The 18,863-nt window shown below is 43.9% G+C and overlaps 1 protein-coding gene across 19 annotated transcripts in view; it reads right to left on the bottom strand.

Annotated features, from left to right (window-relative positions):
• RYR2 (ryanodine receptor 2) overlaps positions 1 to 8,053 on the bottom strand; it is a 252,769-nt gene extending 244,716 nt beyond the window's left edge. For all 19 annotated transcript variants that reach the window (XR_008329619.1, XM_053382604.1, XM_053382607.1 and 16 more), the window contains exon 1: positions 7,983 to 8,053. Coding sequence is in view for 18 of the 19 variants with exons in the window: in XM_053382604.1 (XP_053238579.1) it covers positions 7,983 to 8,030 (48 nt within the window). In the remaining variant the exon portion in view is untranslated. The remainder of the gene's footprint in view (positions 1 to 7,982) is intronic.
• Between the last annotated feature and the right edge of the window lie 10,810 nt (positions 8,054 to 18,863).

The raw sequence follows: 18,863 nt of genomic DNA, 5'->3' as shown, positions 1-18,863 counted from the left end.
TTATCCTCCCTGGTAGTTCCTAGGCTCTGGAGTTTGAGGAAGGAATACACTCCTGAAGCAGCTGATTTTTCTTTCCCTTCCAGCCAAGATGCTGGTGGATTGGATGCTTCCTGGCAAAGGATCCTCAGCTGATCTTCACTGAATTTGTAATTGGTGGCTGCACCCATACTGCCCTATCATTCCAGAAAGACAGCATGGCTCCCCCTCCCCATATTATTTGAACACAAGTAGATCCAGTTCCTGAAAAGGAATTGTTTTTAACCTCAAACTCCCATCATTGCTCCACTTAAAAGAAGTCACCTCTAGACTACTTGCACTTAAACTTGTAAACCAAAAAGTGAAAAGCTTTCTTGCACAAACAAACATGTACACCAACAATAAATCTTCCCTGTCAGTTCCTGAAGATTTGAAAATTACATGCAGTATTAACCGTATTATCATACAGGATTAGAGAGTTTACAAACAGAGATGCCTCTGATCACCAGGGAACATAAATCTTCCCACCTATATGCCGTGTAGTTCTTCTCCAATCAGTAATAGTTATAATAAACTTTTTAAAGTACACAAAATGTATCACAATGATATGGGCATTTAGTGAAATCTAGCCTACTGGGATTCATCATCCCCACCAGTAATATTTTAAAGTGACTGAAGAAACAGTATAAATACATAAATATAGGGAATTAGCTACCATGCTTGTTTAATTGATGAAGCAAGGAAGGTCTACAAAACAAATGAATAAAAATTTAGTGCTCAAAAATATAAACATAATTATTTTATTAATTTATGAATCATCTTCCATACCAGCCTCATGGCAATTTACATAAAGACAATTACAAATAGCTTTAAAGAAGTAAAAAAAAAAGAGAGAGAACATAAACAGTGCAAAATACCACCAAAGGAAACCTGGCTGAGAGAGCTTGCAGAAACAAGGTCTTCAATTCTGCCTGGGAAGTATAAATGGTGAGCACCAGTCCTATCTTGACAGAGATGCTGTTTCACTAAACAGGGGCAGCCATAGTGAAGTCCCTGCTCGGAGTTACAGTAGAGCAGACTTCTAATAGTCTAGGGCAGGCTTCCTCAACCTCAACCCTCCAGATGTTTTTGGCCTACAACTCCCATGATCCCTAGCTAGCAGGACCAATGGTCAGGGATGATGGGAATTGTAGTCTCAAAAACATCTGAAGGGCCGAGGTTGAGGAAGCCTTGTCTAGGGCCTCTTCTGCTTGATATAGATGGGTAAAGGCTGCCTCTCAAGTAACCTATTCCTCTGGCATATGTTAGTACCCAATCCCTGAGCTTGGCTCAGCAGCAAATTGGCATCTGGCACACAAGGTGCTATATGCTGGCAGTAGTTTTCCCCTACAAATTCACAGAGAAATCTCTTGTGGGAATGATAATATACAGGGAGAAGGGCTGATTGGGAATGGCACTGCTTTGAATGTCCAAAAAAAGTCACAAAGTCTAATAAAATAGAAAACTTAAAAGGAAAAAAAAATCCACAAAATCACACCTGGGTGATGATGTCAGGCCAAAAAAAGTACTGGGAACTATTACCCATTGGCCAAAATGTTGAGGGCAGTTTTGAGATGTAGAAAGAAATCGTGGAGACTTCACTGAAGGTCAGGGACACTGCTGAATGCAGTGAGCTATTGTGAAAGGGTAGGGGGAGCCTCCAAAATCAGGCAGAGGCAACATCAATGGTATCTGCTTCTGGAAGGCATCCCTGTCCAACTTCCAGGGATCTCCCTCAGCAACCTACATCACCTTCTCAACTATAGGAAGAGACACCATTGGCTTCTGTTATGTATTCCACATTCAGTCTCAATACAATTTATCTGAATACAGTGGTACCTCGGGATGTGAACGGGATCCGTTCCGGAGCCCTGTTCGCATCCTGAATAGAACGTAAGACCCGAATGCACGTCTGCGGGTCGCGTTTCGCCGCTTCTGTGCATGCGCGTGATGTCGTTTTGAGCGTCTGCGCATGCGCGAGCGGCGAAACCCGGAAGTAACGAGCTCCGTTACTTTCAGGTCACCGCGGAGCGCAACCCGAAAATACTTATCCTGAAGCATATTTATCCTGAGGTATGACTGTATTTCATTTCCCCACCCCAATATTGCAGCTGTAGTCTGTCATGTCTTTTCTCAATTACATTACATTGCTACAGGCCTCCCCAATATCTGCCAAGCAGTAGCAAGAGATTCCAGGGGTCTTGGCACTTAACCAGAGTTTGTGTTCCCTTGGGGGGAAATGAGGCGCAGCAGAGTATGCAGTGTCTTAGAAATATGGTTTATTCTCACATATTTACACCAGAGTATTATGAAGGGAAGGGAGGCGGGTGGCGCTGTGGTGTAAACTACTGAGCCTTGAGCTTGCCGATTGGAAGGTTGGCAGTTCGAATCCCCGCAACCGAATCCCATTGTTCGGTCCCAACTCCTGCCAACCTAGCAGTTTGAAAGCACATCCAAGTGCAAGTAGATAAATAGGTACTGCTCCAGTGGGAAGGTAAACAGCATTTCTGTTTGCTCCTCTGGTTTCGCCAGAAGCGGCTTAGTCATGCTGGCCACATGACCCGGAAAAACTGTCTGCAGACAAACGCTGGCTCCCTCAGCCAGTAAAGCAAGATGAGCGCCACAACCCCAGAGTCATTCACAACTGGACTTAACTGTCAGGGGTCCTTTACCTTTATTATGAAGGCAGAGTTTACATCCCGAGAAGGACTTGTCCTCCCCAGCAGTGCAGCACTGGATTCGGAGACATCCTAAGCATCATCCCCGTCTGTATATCTCTGTAACAGCTTCTCCAGCCAGCCAGTATGTGGGCTGCCCTTCAGTCCCCACATGGGGTTCTACCCACTTCCTGCTCCTTCTTTCCACAAACCCTTGCTCCCAAAACCTCTGTTGTAAGAGGACATCCTCTCTTCCTGTGGTGGCATCACATCTCTCTGTTACCCTGGCAACCTCACTGGGCCTGGCAGAGCCTTGCGCCTGGTTGATGACTTCCATTGAGGGGCTAATGGCTGGCCATCAGCACCATTGTTTCTTCAACAACCCACCAACACAATATCTGTTCCTTGAATAAGCCATGAATTTTATTTTCAGATACAAACAATTACAAACAACCAAAACTATATTTTAAATAAAACATATTATGAAAATACTGTGAACTAAGACATACTCCACCATGGACTGCTGGGAGTAATAAACACATCCCAATGCAAAAATCAATGCATTTCTGCAGCACATTATTCCTCAGGTTTTGGGGTTCCAGAAGGAAGATGGTAAGTGGTAACTGGCTAAAATCTGGGGACATAGTAGAGGTGACAATTTGTGACAATGTACTAGAAGGACTAACTTCTAGGTATACCTGTATGAAAAGTTTTTCACCCCAGAAAACTGGATGAAGGTTAAGGCTAACACAGCTAGAATGTTTTTTTTTTGTTTTGCTTTTTAATGAACCTTAATTCTCAAATTCTTACACAAGCAGAAATAAATAAATAAGGTTTCTATGAGGTCATAGCAGTGTTTCAGCTAATGACATACATGTTTTATTTTCTACAAGCTAAGTTGGACACACTATTTACCAAGTGGCAAACCCAGTTATTTTACATTTTTACATCAATAAAAGTTTAAGATAACCCAACTCTCTGGGCTACAGTCTGATATTTAAACTTCAGCAATATACAAAGAAACAATTTAGTTTTATCTTTCACATGGCCGGAATCAAAGTAAAATGCACCTTAGGAGGCACGCACAGTTCACTTTCTCCAGCATTGCTGTACTAGGAGATCATCAGATAAACCACATAGATAATCCCTTCAGCAGTGTCACAGTAAAGGGCACACTATATTGGCAGCTTGAGGGTCTTTCCAAAGATTTGTGCAGTATTTTCCAGAAGGTTACATTTAGAGAATAATAAGTACCCGCAAGCACAAGCTTTGCTTGTAAATTAGCCTGTAGGCAGCTTTTCATATGTAGCAGAACCTCACTACCTCATACCAATAGAAATATATACCACTAATTTTACAAAATGGAAGGCAACATAAACCTTACACTGAATTATTGGAGGACATTGGCTGCTTTTTATTAGTTGAGGAAGGGGTTTTGTTGTTGTTGTTTTGTATAAGTATACTAGATGTGAATCCTGCATCTACTATGAGAAAGCAAATCTCTGGATGCTGTGGGGGCTAGAGTATCATTTCCCTCCCCTGTACTCCCATTAACAAAAGAAACTCAGCTATTCAACAAATTAAAAGGAACACAGTATATAGTGCACTTCTATACACGTCAACTCAGAAGCAAACTCCACTAAATTCAATGGGCTCCAGGATTGCAGCCTCCAAGTTACACCTTACTGATGAATGGAAATTTACAATGTCTAAGCATAAAGAAAATTCCATACAGATATAGCCATTCAAATCATGTTCCCAAAACAAGTCAAAAATGGAAAAGCCTCTGCTTTAAGAATGAGAGAACACATTTTTATAAAATTCACGCAGCCAGTTTATATAAGACATGGCTTCCTGCAATCTTGTTCAAAGCATACCAAGCAAGCACACTAAAAAAAAACCCAAAACGTATGAGTAGAAATGTTTATAATGTAGAGAAAAGAGTATAGAAAAAGCATGCTTAGGAAGGAGGTGTTATTGCTTAATAGATTGTCCCATTTATTTTAATAGAATTCACTTCTATATAATCTTGTAGCCTCAGTCATTTTAAAACATTCTAAAAATGCTAGTCCTATAAAATATAAATTACAATGATCTAAATTAGAACAATTTCACTGCAACTCAAGCTAACACATTTTTATTCGTAAGATTTATTCACAAATGATAGTTTAGAATCATAAGCAAAATACAGGGCATATGCTCAATGATATAGGAACATAAACATCCCATGTATGACCTGTTACATCATGACACCATTTTATCCTTTTGACATGGAGGCTTTTATGAATTTCCCCCTCAAATGTTTCAGTCCAAATATGTCAGGCTCTCCAGATAACCCTCCAGATATGTTTATACAGAACAGAAGATTAGCAGGGTGTACTTTTTAGTTTTGTCTGCTAAGTAGTTCAATGAGCTTGTTAAGATTGTTAAGATTTCCATCCATTTAGGGCAGGGATTCCCAAACTCTTATCCATGGGCCACCAGTGGCCCACAACTTTCATTCCAGTATTCCATGAAGATGGGCACATCCATCACACAGAATATTCATACTGATTCCTAATTTTGTTCTGATTGCTTGTTTTATTCATTATTTATGTTGTATTACACACTGGTTTCTATGGAACTACAATTGCTATGACAGGAAGAGGAAAAAAAACATTAAGTGGTCCACCAAGACTCTCAGCCATTTTCAAGTGGTCATGAGGGGCAGAGAGTTTGAGAACCACTGATTCCAGGTATTTTCCCTGGAAATTTTTGGAGAATTTCTCCTCAAAATCCCCCCTCCCCCCCAAAAAAATGAGATTCAAATATTCTGGAAACCCCTTATCACTGACATGTTTTGATGTAATGCTTGAACCACGGTTTAGCATCACAAGAACAAGCCATTGCCACCCCTAGGCCTGCAAGCTCCACCCGTCTTCTTTCAGGGTGACGGCAAAGAAGAGACTGCAGTTTGGGACACATCCAAAGCCACACAGTGAATCAACAGGTGAGATGGCATTTAAACCCAGGATCATTAACCATAACTATGCTGAAGGTATAAAAAAAATGCATCTGGAACAGTTTGAAAAATTATACAATAGGTTCTACGTCATAGGAAAATGTGTTTATGCCATTGCAGTGCTGCTACGTGCCATTTTAATACTATTAGAGCATCATGGCACAACAAATGTGTTATTTTCGTGCTGTAGTTAAACTGATCCATGGCACAAACAAATAAATAGTGAGATTAAAGAAGGGAACAAAGGGAGCCCTCGTTTTCTCTTAGGAATTCACATTTTACCCAGGCCGCTGGGAATCCTACATTAAAATCTTCCTACTGCTTGTATTTGTCCCCTTGAAGGTCATTAATGTTACCAATGAAACATTCTGAGGATTTTAAAAAGATAATCCCTGGCTGGGATTTCCAGATCTTTAGTTCCAGCTCAACACATATAACCAGAAGAGTGGTTTTACGTAATGCGCTTTTGCTGTCGAGTGCTGTTGCTTGAACATTACTTTATATGTCCATAGACATAAGCATGCACGTTACTAGTTTCTCCCTGTTAAGTATTCAACTCCACGGTTTTCACTCAGGTTTAAACCTGCAACAAACCTGTAATTGCATAAGCCTTCCAGAATATTTGGGCCAATGAGAACAGGGGGAAATAAAACAGCATCCCCTACGTAAATCCTTTATTTGTTTTTGATTACTAAGCTTTCATCAAGTATCTTATAAACAGACATGTTTAGAAAACAAAAAGTTTCTTGTTTTATTTTTGCACCGTCAACATTCATAATAACTAAACTGATGGTGCTGGAACATAAATATTCATTTACAGAACAGGCGTGCAAGGAATCCCTCAATGAGGATATAGCAAAACAAAGAATTCCAAATCAGCACCTCTAATTTCTGTAACATTGTGAGAGCCAGAACATAATATCAGTAACATGGGTTGTTTCTCCTTATTTTTCAGAGTTTCGCGCATGCCACTATTTTCAATACCAACCAGATTATATAAAAATGAAACCAATGCAACATCGCAACATCACACCCTTTCCACTGTCTGTAAACATCCAGTACTAAATCAGGTTATTCCCAAAACTATATAAATGCAATTGCCAAAGCATCTACTTGCAAAAACCCTGCTTAGGCTTGTGTGCCTAAAAATCACTTGGGACATCTTAGCAAAAACAGTTATTATCCAGAGACCTATTCCCCCACCCAAAAAACAACAACCCATAACTGCAGTCTTAACACAAGACCATATACAGGAAAGTAATGGTTCAGCAGTTTGAAATGCTTTCAATTTAAGAACATGGGCTGCTGCCACCAACACATGATCACTAACAATTCTTCAGAGACAAGAGCTGGATGCCTCTCCAGTCCATCCCTCCCTCCCTTCCGCCTGCCCGCCCCTCTCGCTTGCTTTTGCCAGGAAATAATACTGTTGCAGCTTTCTGGCTGAGCAACGTTGCTTGGTGGCATATCTGCAGTACCCAGAACCAGATCAGAGGGAGGGAGGAACGAGTGTGGGCAGGGCAAGGGGGGGGGGAGAGAAGGGTGTTCACTCGGGAGTCCCCATAACCTGCCCCTGATCACTTGCTAGCAGTAGATCATACCCAAGGGGAGGGTTCCTCAAGCCCAAGGGGTGAGTGGGGGCGGGAGAGAAAAAGAAAGAGACAAACACGCCAAAAGCGCCTGACTACGACTCATTCCCTCGTCACCGCAGAGAAAGCACGGGGAGGGGGGGACCTTGTTCCCCGTCCGCCCCGAACAGCACCCTGCTTGCCACCCCGCCAGGCCCACACATAGGTCGGTGGGGCACATTTCCACGGCCACCCGAGCCGTCACCTCAGCCTCTTCTAGGAAAGGGGGCAGAAAACCGGGGCTATCCCTCATTCCAGAACCCCCAGACTTCTCCTTTATTAAACTTCCCACGAAACACCCCACCCCGCAGAACACAGGTGCTGCGGCAGGTTTATTTGCTGAAAAACTGCCCCGAGACGACACCCCCCACCCAGCCCAGGCACAGGTGAGGCGGGCGAAACTCCTCCGCCCGGTTCCCGCCACAGCCCCCTCCCACCTCCGAGACAGGCGCGAGGGGAGGGGGCGCCCTCAGGTACTCGGGATGCCCGTCACGCAAAGCTTGTCTACTCGCGAAACGCCTGTCCGTGGGTCCTCCCTCCCCCCCGCCCCGTCGCAGCCCCACGAGGCTCCCGCCGTCGGACGCCAAGTCTGCCCCCTCCCCGGCCCGCCAGCAGCACTAACAATATGCCGCCGTCCGCCCTGAGGTGAGGGGGTAAAGGCAAGGCAAGCGAGGCGCTTACAGTTCGCAGGAACTGGATCTCGTCCTCGCCTTCGCCCGCTTCAGCCATAGCGCTCCGCCGCCGCCGCTCTCGCTCGCCTCCCGGGCGCTGCTGCTGCTGCTGCTGCTACTGCCTCCGTGGCCCGGGGTCGGCAGGTGGTGCGACGGCAGTAGCAGGAGGCGGCGGCACTGCCGCGGGGGAAGGAGGGAGAAGGGCTGCCAACTGAGCAAGAAGAGGCTCCCACGCCGTGCTGGTGCTGGAGAGGGGGGAAAGGAAAGTGAGACGGGACCGCCCGGAGCCCAGCCGGCGCCGCTTCTGACGACCGGGCGCCGCTTTTCTCTCTGCAGCAGATGGGCAGCTCAGCCTCAGTTCCCTTCCGCGCGAGTGCGTGGAGGGGAGAAGGGGGGGGGGAGCTGTGATTAACAGGGGCAGCGGGGGAGGAGCTCCTCGGCGGCTCCCCCGCTACTGCAGGTGATGCTGCAGCCGGCTGGCTCCCTCCGCAAAGGAAACCTAAGGCGCAGCGCCGCCCCCTGGCGGCTCGCTCGCGCAGCCAAGCAAGCAATCAAGGGGCGGGCGGCCGGGCGCGTTCCCGCGGCCTCTCCCTCCTCCGCCCCGTGCGCGGGGGAGGCGGGGAGGACGGGCCCGCCCGGCGCAGAGAAGAGCTGCATGTCGACGTGCAGCAGCAGCGAGCGAGAGGGACAAGCAGGCGGCAAGCGGGGCTTGTTAGAACGAGGGAAGCCCAGTTAGCAGGGAAAGGAGACAGATGCATGTATGTCTGTGTATGCACGCGCGTGCACGCCTGGCTTTGCCGCTCTCCCCGCTTCTGTCGGGGCGCCTGCGTCTTCCGCAGGCAGAAAACCAGCAGGAGAGGCTGCTCTGGTTGCAGTGGGGCCCGCCTGTTGTTTGCTTGGCTTCTGAGCACGCCGCTCTTAAATGCACAAAAGGTCTTCTTCGGGGAACCTTGCCAGGCAGGGGAGGGAAGAGCCGTCTCAAGAAGTCTAGGGGGTGTTGTACACGCCGACTGCATGTCATGTACATTCAGTGCTGGGTGCACGCACCTTTTGGGCGTGCTGGAAGCAGGACGTCCTCCTTGCCCGACGCTGTTTGTCACAGCCGATGTGCATCCTGCAGGAACGGCTTTTTGTGCGGAGAATGCCCTTCTCAAGTACTTGCTGCATACACGTGTACACAGAGAGCGCTTTCCCGTTTGGCGCAGGCCGGCTGACGTTGCAGGGCTGTGCCACTCCCCCTCGCCGTCCTTAACTTGTCTGTGAATGAAGGAGGCAACACAGGAAGCGGCACAGTAACTTAGCCGCCTCTGCAAGCTGATATAAATATCCTCTGCATACCAGTGTATCAACACACCCGTTTGCAACACCTCTAGAAAGATTGCATAACACACATACATGCATTGGGGGAATTTCTCCCACTGGCTCCTGTCTATAAGAGGAAACTGGAGTTCTGCTCTGAGATTTACTAATTTTCAAAAGTGGTAGAAATCACTACCGCCATTCCAAATAGGACATGGATATGGGACCTGTGGCCAGATGTTGGAGTCCAACTCTCATCAGTCCTGGAGCAAAGGTTTGCAGATGGTGAGAGTTGTAGTCCAGGAACATCTGGAAATACACAAGTTTCTCCATCCCTTAAATCAGGGGAGAGCAGATGGGTGGAGGAATTAATAGGAAGTGGGTGGGGAGACCAAAGAAAGGATCTCACTCACCCCCTCCATCAATTATACCTATTATTCATATTTGTTTTTCTGTCCAATATAACATACACACATGTGAATGTAAGCATGCATGAACATGTGTCAGAAGTTAAGTGTCTGAGAGAACAGGTGCCAGTTGTTCACAGTCTCCACTTCTGCTTCTCCACCACAATTGGTCCAATATCTCCACTTGTAAACTTGAACTTGTATCCACAGTCAACAGAAACTGCAGGAATTTACAACAAAGTGCTATGCAGAGTTCAACAGAACAATGAATGTTTGTGTTATCCACATTTGCAGAGCTGCTTGAAATGTAATTGCTAAATGCTATTAGTATTATGTGGCTGCAATCCTATACCTACTTACCTGGAATTAAGGCCCACTGAAATCACCAGGACTTGCTTCGGAGAAAATATGTACATAGCTGTGCTGGGTAAAACCTGCTATGTTTCATGTTGCACATTCAAGGGCATTTGGGGGGCAAGGATTAGACGTCCATCTGCTGAAACCAGTGAAACATCATCAGTTCACGTCAGGGATGGACAACCTGTTCAGCCTCAAGAGACACCTTGGAAACGTGTCATGAACCAGATGGCTGCTGCAGTAAGAGGGTTTGTGTTTGTTTTAAAGTCATATAATTAACATAATGTGCATATATTCACCTTCTTCACACATACAAGTTCAAAAGTTTCCACTTTCAGTTTTAAACTTATCACTTCCATGATGTGTTTGACTTCAAGCAGCTGTGGTTTGTTCTGTGGTTAGTTAAAAACAAACCAGGATATTAAACTCTATACAGTTTGATTCAAAAGTGAAAGTGGAATCTCTTGATCTTTTCCCCTTTACTTTTCCTTCATATGAGGACTGGGCATGTATGCCCAAGGCTTGGGAATATTTGTGTGCATAATGACAAATCATGGGTTTATCATTTACATCTTAAGCCAGCTTACTGGAGCTCAGACATCTAGCTTTTTTCTTGTTTTTGTGTTTGCTCTTTATCAACCTCGTAATTTGCTATAACAATATATGCCTAATTCTCTTGTGTGCCTTTATTGCTCTATGTGAATCTTTGTCTGTTCCACACATTTAACTGCTTTTAATCTCATTAGATTTCTGTTTGTTTGGGGGGATGGGAGAGGCATTATAATTCTCAAGGGAAATTAATTATAAGGAATCACTGGAGGCTGATTCTGACCTTAGTACTTATTTCTTCATTTGTTACCAATTCTATTAAACCAATAGGATATGCTGTGGTGTAAAATCCAAGCAGCACTTCATGCTTAGACCTTGTTATTTAAAAACTGTCTGTATTTATTTTCAGTTGTTTCTATCGCTATCCTACACCATTTCTCAGATTCATTTTCAGCTATTTTAAACTATTTGACTAAAAAATAAAATATGAAGGAGATGTAGGAGATCAGGTGTAATTTAGTTATGTGTAATGGTTTCGTTTTACACTTCTTGGCTGAAGTAATCTTGATTGGTTCCGGGGGATTTTCTACAGGAAACACAGTGAGTATGTAATGTTGCTGTCTGCTAAGATGAGACAACTAACCAGCAATTGAGATGTGGGAGTAAAATGAAGTGCTAGAATGCAGACAAACATAGTCACCCTGATTCAACCATATATTCTCTGTGGGAGTAGCAACGTTTGAGTGGAGTAGCCCAATCTTTGATGGATTTCCTATTAATTTAAATTAAGGAAACCAGTTCGTTCACACATTTCTTTAATTATGCAGTGATACTATACTTGCTATCATCATCTTCCCCCTGTACATCTAGGAACAGCTATTCTTGGGCAGCACTGACAGGTCAGAAAGGGAGACCACTAGTACCCATTAGGGTTGCAGAAAATGTAAACCCTACAGTGGTAGAAGCACAATCCTATGCATGTTGATTCAGAAGTCTATTCCTGGTAAACAGGACAAACACAGAAGGCTATGACATACTTGGCAGACTTAGGAACCTGCTTTAGCCATAACAGCACAGTCTTTGGCTTCCCCCTTGAGAAAAAAATGATTTATTCTATTAAGCTGCAATGCATCCTTAGGCACTTAAATAGCACTTAGTTCAGCTGAAATTAATGAAGCTTATATAAGGCCTTTTTCAACTCTTACCACAAGGAAGGGTCCGTGTGTATGTGGCAAAAATTGCCTGAATTACCTGGAAACCACTTCACACAAAAGGCTTTCCACATGGGACAGTATTCATGCAGTTTTTCTTCCCCAGCTGCCAGTGCAATATATGTACTAGAATCAGGCCTTGCCTCCAAGTAACTTGTTCTGGAATTGAATGTGTAAGGCTATGGAGCTAGGAAATTTGTTACAGCATAAGATTTTCTGGACCTCAGACTACTTCATAAGATGCATCTGGATGAAACGGACTTCCACAAAAAATTATGCCAAAATAAATTAGTTAGGTACCACAATACTCGTTGTTGTTGTTGTTGTTGTTGTTGCAACAGACCAAACACAGTTACCATGGAGGGTTTAGGATTGTGATGCATCCTTTTCCTACTTGAAATGTAAATTGTTTATCTTTGATACAGATTGTTGTTGTTTAGTCATTTAGTCTTGTCTAACTCTTCGTGACCCCATGGACCAGAGCATGCCAGGCACTTCTGTCTTCCACTGCCTCCCGCAGTTTGGTCAGACTCATGCTGGTAGCTTCGAGAACACTGTCCAACCATCTCGTCCTCTGTCATCCCCTTCTCCTTGTGCCCTCCTTCTTTCCCAGCATCAGGGTCTTTTCCAGGGAGTCTTCTCTTCTCATGAGGTGGCCAAAGTATTGGAGCCTCAGCTTCACGATCTGTCCTTCCAGTGAGCTTGATACAGATAAGTGGGCAAATGTAAAACCCACAAATTTGTAGCACTACCCAAACCAAGTCCCACTATCATTTAACTGAATGGGAGTTTTGTCAGTCTTCAAGAGGGTTCTCTAAAATTATCTGATGTTTGTTGACTGTGATCATGCTCTTTCAGAATCTGCCAGACCTATTAAACGGTACTCACATGAACAAGAACACATTTATTTAATGAACAGCAGCATTTCAATCACATTATCAGCCTCTCTGTTTTTCCATCAGCTGTTTTACATATGAAGCTTCTGTTTTTTTATTTTTATTTTTACAAACCCAAAACTCCCACTAAAATCATTAGTTTTCCACTCTAAAGGAAATTATATTTACTTTACTGATGATGCAATTTTTTGTTACACAGAAATATTTATAGCACAATTCTGTGCATGTTTACTCAGGAGTAAGTCCTGCTGAGCACCGTTACAGGGTATGCGGACATCATGTGCACCTGGCGTATGGCTCCGTCCCCCTCAATTGTGCATGAGTAATGATTCCTATATGGGATGCAGGTGGCGCTGTGGGTAAAACCTCAGTGCCAAGGACTTGCCGATCGCATGGTCGGCGGTTCGAATTCCCGCGGCGGGGTGAGCTCCCGTCGTGCGGTCCCAGCTCCTGCCCACCTAGCAGTTCAAAAGCATGTCAAAGTGCAAGTAGATAAATAGGTACCGCTTTATAGCGGGAAGGTAAACGGCGTTTCCGTGTGCTGCGCTGGTGCTGGCTCGCCAGAGCAGCTTCGTCACGCTGGCCACGTGACCCGGAAGTGTCTGCAGACAGGACTGGCTCCCGGCCTCTAGAGTGAGATGAGCGCACAACCCTAGAGTCTGTCAAGACTGGCCTGTACGGGCAGGGGTACCTTTACCTTTTTAATGATTCCTATTATGCTAAATAGGAGTTCCAGTTAGGTGCATACTGTATAGCAAGAGTGGGGGAACCTTTGGTTCTCCCAGTGTTGCTGAACTACAACTCCCATCAACCTTAGTAAGCATGGCCAGTGGTCAAGGATGATGGCAACTGTAGTTCAGCAAAATTTAGCTAGCCAAAGGCTCCCTATACTTGCTGTATTGGATTGCAGTCTTAGCGGCTTCATAGAAGTAGAATGAAATAAAAGTTTATCATTTGTAGTACAGTATAAGGCTGACCCTTTCCTATTTGATCATTGGATTCAGTTTAATATTTTTTCCTATGTGCTATTGACTAATGCCTTGAAAATCGCATCTATGCTTAGTATTCTCAATATAAAGTTTTAAATTTTTGGTAGCATTAAAAGTTTATAAACTCGATAAAGTATGCAGACCTTGGGGCTCAGCTAAATAGGTTCTAGATAGAATGTAGTTGTGTAACTTCTGACTGCTGAGATTTCTGCAAAGAACAGTAAGATCAAAATTAAAAATAAATCTTTTATGAAGTATGCGCATTTTAAGGATTCCGCCTCTGGCAGACGTTCCCATTGTGTCACACCCACATATCATAGTAAAGGACATCAAAGTTTTGATGACAGAAGACTTGTTTTATGAAAATTCCAGAAATTCTGGTATGAATTTCTAAAAATGTTAGTTGGAATCCATAATTTTGACCCATTGCAATACTGTAAGTTTATTCATCACTTTGGTAGCAATATACAAAATAATAAAGTTATTATTATCCGGTGGCGGATAACTCATTCTGAAGCTGACCAGACACGGGTTAGAGCTCAATGTCGAGCCTACCAAGTGGTGGTAGCGACAGTGAAGAAGACCTTCTTCACCGCCTCTATTCCATCTGCGGAAAAAAGCAGCAGGAGACTCTTTCAGGTGGTTCGCAATTTAGCAGAACCACCTGCTACATCGGGGCCCAGTACGGGCCACATGATCTCCTGCAATGATTTTGCAAAGTTTTTTGCAGATAGTCGCTCAGATTCGGGAAGAGGTAGATTCCACCGTGGGAGCAGGGCCGGGGCGGGAGAGTGCTAGAGTCCTGTCAAGTCAAGTTGCGTGGGATCAATTCCAATCTGTTACCTCCGAGGATGTGGACAGGCTGCTTGGATGAGTGAAACCAACCACCTGTCTCCTTGATACTTGCCCATCCTGGCTTATAAAAGCTAGCCAGGAAGGGCTGGGCAATGGGCTATGCAGGGTGGTGAATGCTTCTGTCTGTGAGGGAGCCTTCCCAGACCCGCTGAAAAAGGTGGCTATCAAACTGCTTCTTAAAAAACCATCTTTATATGCGGCCAACATGGCCAACTATCGCCCAGTCTCAAATCTTCCATTCTTGGGCAAGGTGATTGAGCGAGTGGTTGCTGAACAACTCCAGGCACGCCTGGAAGAAGCAGACCATTTGGATCCCTTCCAGTTGGGATTCAGGCCTCATCATGGGACTGAAACTGCTTTGGTCGCACTGGTCGATGATCTCCGGCGGGTTAGGGACAAAGGTGAGAGTTGTTTCCTAGTTTTGCTGGATCTCTCAGCGGCGTTTGATACCATCAACCATAACATCCTTCTGGACTGTCTTGAGGGGCTGGGAGCTGGGGGCACTGCCATACAGTGGGTCCGCTCCTTCCTCCTGGGCCATGTTCAGAAAGTGGTGGTGGGGGATGAGTGTTCAGACCCCTGGGCTCTCACTTGTGGGGTGCCTCAGGGTTCTGTCCTCTCCCCCATGCTTTTCAACATCTACATGCAGCCGCTGGGAGAGATCATCAGGGGGTTTGGGCTGGGTGTTCATCAGTATGCAGATGATACCCAGCTCTACCTCTCTATTAAATCAGAACCAGTGAAGGTGGTGAAGGTCCTGTGTGAGTGTCTGGAGGCGGCTGGAGGATGGATGGCGGCTAACAGAGTGAGGTTGAATCCTGACAAGACAGAAGTACTGTTTTGGGGGGATAGGAGGCAGGCAGCTGTGGAGGACTCCCTGGTCCTGAATGGGGTAACTGTGCCCCTGAAGGACCAGATGTGCAGCCTGGGAGTCATTTTGGACTCACAGTTGTCCATAGAGGCGCAGGTCAATTCTGTGTCCAGGGCAGCTGTTTACCAGCTCCATCTGGTACACAGGCTGAGACCCTATCTGCCCTCGGACTGTCTCGTCAGAGTGGTGCATGCTCTAGTTATCTCTCGCTTGGACTACTGCAATGTGCTCTATGTGGGGCTGCCTTTGAAGATGACCCGGAAACTACAACTAATCCATAATGCGGCAGCTAGACTGGTGACTGGGAGCGGCTGTTGAGACCACATAACACCGGTCTTGAAAGACCTACACTGGCTCCCAGTACGTTTCCGAGCACAATTGAAAGTGTTGGTGCTGACCTTTAAAGCCCTAAATGGTCTCGGTCCAGTATACCTGAAGTAGCATCTCCACCCCCATTATTCTGCCCGGACACTGAGGTCCAGCACCAAGGCCCTTCTGGCGGTTCCCTCGCTGCAAGAAGCCAAGTTACAAGGAACCAGGCAGAGGGGTTCTTGGTAGTGGCACCTGCCCTGTGGAACGCCCTCCCACCAGATGTCAAAGAGAAAAACAACTACCAGACTTTTAGAAGACATCTGAAGGCAGCCCTGTTTAGGGAATCTTTTAATGTTTAATAGACTATTGTATTTTAATATTCTGTTGGAAGCTGCCCAGAGTGGTTGGGGAAAGATGGATGGGTATAAATAATAAATTATTATAAATAAATTATTATTATTATTATTATTATTATTATTATTATTATTATTATTATCTGCTGCAAACCTTGATTTTCCTAATTGACATTCATAACTTCAGTGTTATTACAGAAAAAATAGATAGTTGATAGTTTAATTATTATTCATCAGGAGTCTTACCTCATAGAGTTTCAATGTTTATTATTTATGGGATGTGATTAATCACCAAGTACCATTTCTGCTTCCTGTCAAAACCAGAAGGCTGTGTATTGTTAGTAATTGCCTGTAATTCTAAATGAGAATCCTAGTACATGTGCCAAAATCATCCCTGAAAAAAACTGTTTTCTTCACAAATGTTCAGGAGAACAAAAGCATACATGATAATCCTAGTGGTTTGATATAGTTACTTCAAGACAATGATCATGAAGGAAACTGTCTCTGCTGATTTAATGGGTGTGTTCTAACATTTTCCTCCCCTCTTTGTAATTTTTGAGAAATTGAAACTAGACCTAAATTACATTTCTCTTTCAATTTCACCTTGGTGCTCAGCTCTAGCAAACCACTATTCCTCCTATTTTGGAAGTTCAGAGAGGAGTATAGATCCTTACACAGCCAAAAAGGCATCATACATACAAGAGGGAGGGGGGTATCAGCAGGCTTGGGGGAACCTCAAAGTTTGCAGAAGTACAAGAAAAAAGGGAGAGGACCCAAAGGAGGACAATCTAGTAAGTTTTGAGCATGATTAGAGAGCATGCAATTCTGACTTATTGGGGGCAGGGGGGTGGAATGGAGTATTACGGAGGAAGATAGTGTTGGCTGACCAAAACACTGAACAGCAACACTCTAGACAGCACTACACATTTTGTACTGCACACTTGTTAACAAATAAATGATGGACAAAGAAGATGTTACCTTGAATCAAAAGTCACAAGATCATTCAGTTGCTTCCCTCCAACCAAAATAATACTGGACATGCAAAATTCATACATGACCCAAGTTATCTGGTTTACGAACTGCCACTCAAGCCACTTTGGGAACTCTTCTTAGCAAAGTCATCTTAGCATTAAGGTGACTGTGCCAGCCTCAAATGGATCAGTCTGTACAACTATGGCTTTACAAACATGCCCTGAAATAAAGGTAGTATGAATCTTCAAGTATGTTTTGAGCACTGTATGTATCAGTTACCATCATTTTATGTCTTATGGAATTATGGGAAACCTTTGATTCCAGTCAAGAGAAAAGTAATAATTGTTCTTGAATTTGACCCTAACGGAAGAAGTCCCATTGATTTAAATGGACTTTCAGCCTTTAAGCACTTTCTCTGGTTGGAAGTTTCTTTAGGTTCCCATTCTTTTCCACTCATTTTGCCCATCCTGAAGTGATCCCTCTCCCCTGAAGTTTGATAAAGGAGAGGTGAGTAGAGAAGAAAAGTAGATAGTATATATTTCAGATGTCTAGTGACAGAATGGAACTTGCTACTGGTGCTAAGACACACTTCAGTAAGCATTTCATAATAAAAGGATTTTATTATGGCAGCTCAAATGGAATATCTATGATGTGTTTTAATGACCAGGAAAAATCAGTATTTTAAAACATATGTTTGTTTTTAAGGGTCACTGCTGCCACATGTTCAGACTTTCCATACATGCTGGCTTACACTTTAAAAAAAGTTTTTTCACTTTAGGGTTCAGAAAATCACCAAAATATTTGGATATTCTCCATATACAATATTGTATGCTTCTGTCCCCCTTGTTTGATGTACTCCATCTGACCTTTGAAAATCAAGGGTGACCTTTTCCTCCTCCTTTGCACTGAGTTAAGAGAGGTGTAGTCATTGACAGAACACATGTTTTCTATTTACAACAGCACCTATCTCTGCTATCATTAGCTCAAGAGGGTCTTTGGCTATAGGACTAGGAAAGAATGCTACATGACAGCAACTGCCAGAGAGGACTGACAATCCTTAATGAGATGGATTATTGGTTTTACTCTATAAGGCTGTGGCTAGCAAAATGTAAATTCTTAATGACTTATGCAAGTGGTGTGCATATAGGGAATCTCTGTGCTAATACTACATTAAATGTTTGACAGTCTCACATATTTTAATATAAATGGCATATTTTATTCCTAATTTTCTCCAAATAAATATTTATAGAATGATCATAATGCCTTGATGTTTAAAGCATTAATAACTTGCACTTCAATCCAAATCAGAGTTACGCAGAAGTAAGTCCCACTTATGCAATGGGTCTTTTTTCCTAGTAAATGTGTTTAGGATTTCCGCCTTGAGCAACCCAAAATGACAGTATTCAGGTACAAATTGGGCAGCTTTTCTTTTGCATTATCAAGGTTTGCAGTTTGCAGACAGGATTGTTTTTGTGAAATTTACCCATATGCAAGCAGTAAAGGGACCCCTGACCATTAGGTTCAGTCGTGACCAACTCTGGGGTTGCAGCGCTCATCTTGCTTTAGGAGACACAAAAAAAAGGTACCCAAGCAACCAGCTTCTTCTCAAACTCATTCTAAATTGACACTGGGTGATTGTTGCTAGATATTTCAGACAGTCACCCGTGAGTGCTACTCACCCAAAGTTAACCTGGGTTTCTCAGGTGAGTGTGCTTGGAATCACAGAATTGTAGAGTTGGAAGGGGCCCAAGAATCATCTAGTCTATCTTGGTTAAGATGCTATTGAATGAGAAATGTATATTTCACAAGCTATACAAAAG

The sequence above is a fragment of the Podarcis raffonei genome, chromosome 3, assembly GCF_027172205.1.
Source record: "Podarcis raffonei isolate rPodRaf1 chromosome 3, rPodRaf1.pri, whole genome shotgun sequence".
NCBI classification, from domain to species: Eukaryota; Metazoa; Chordata; class Lepidosauria; order Squamata; family Lacertidae; genus Podarcis; species Podarcis raffonei.
The sequence above is the reverse complement of the archived record's forward strand: the minus strand, read 5'-3'. Positions and strand labels throughout refer to the sequence as shown.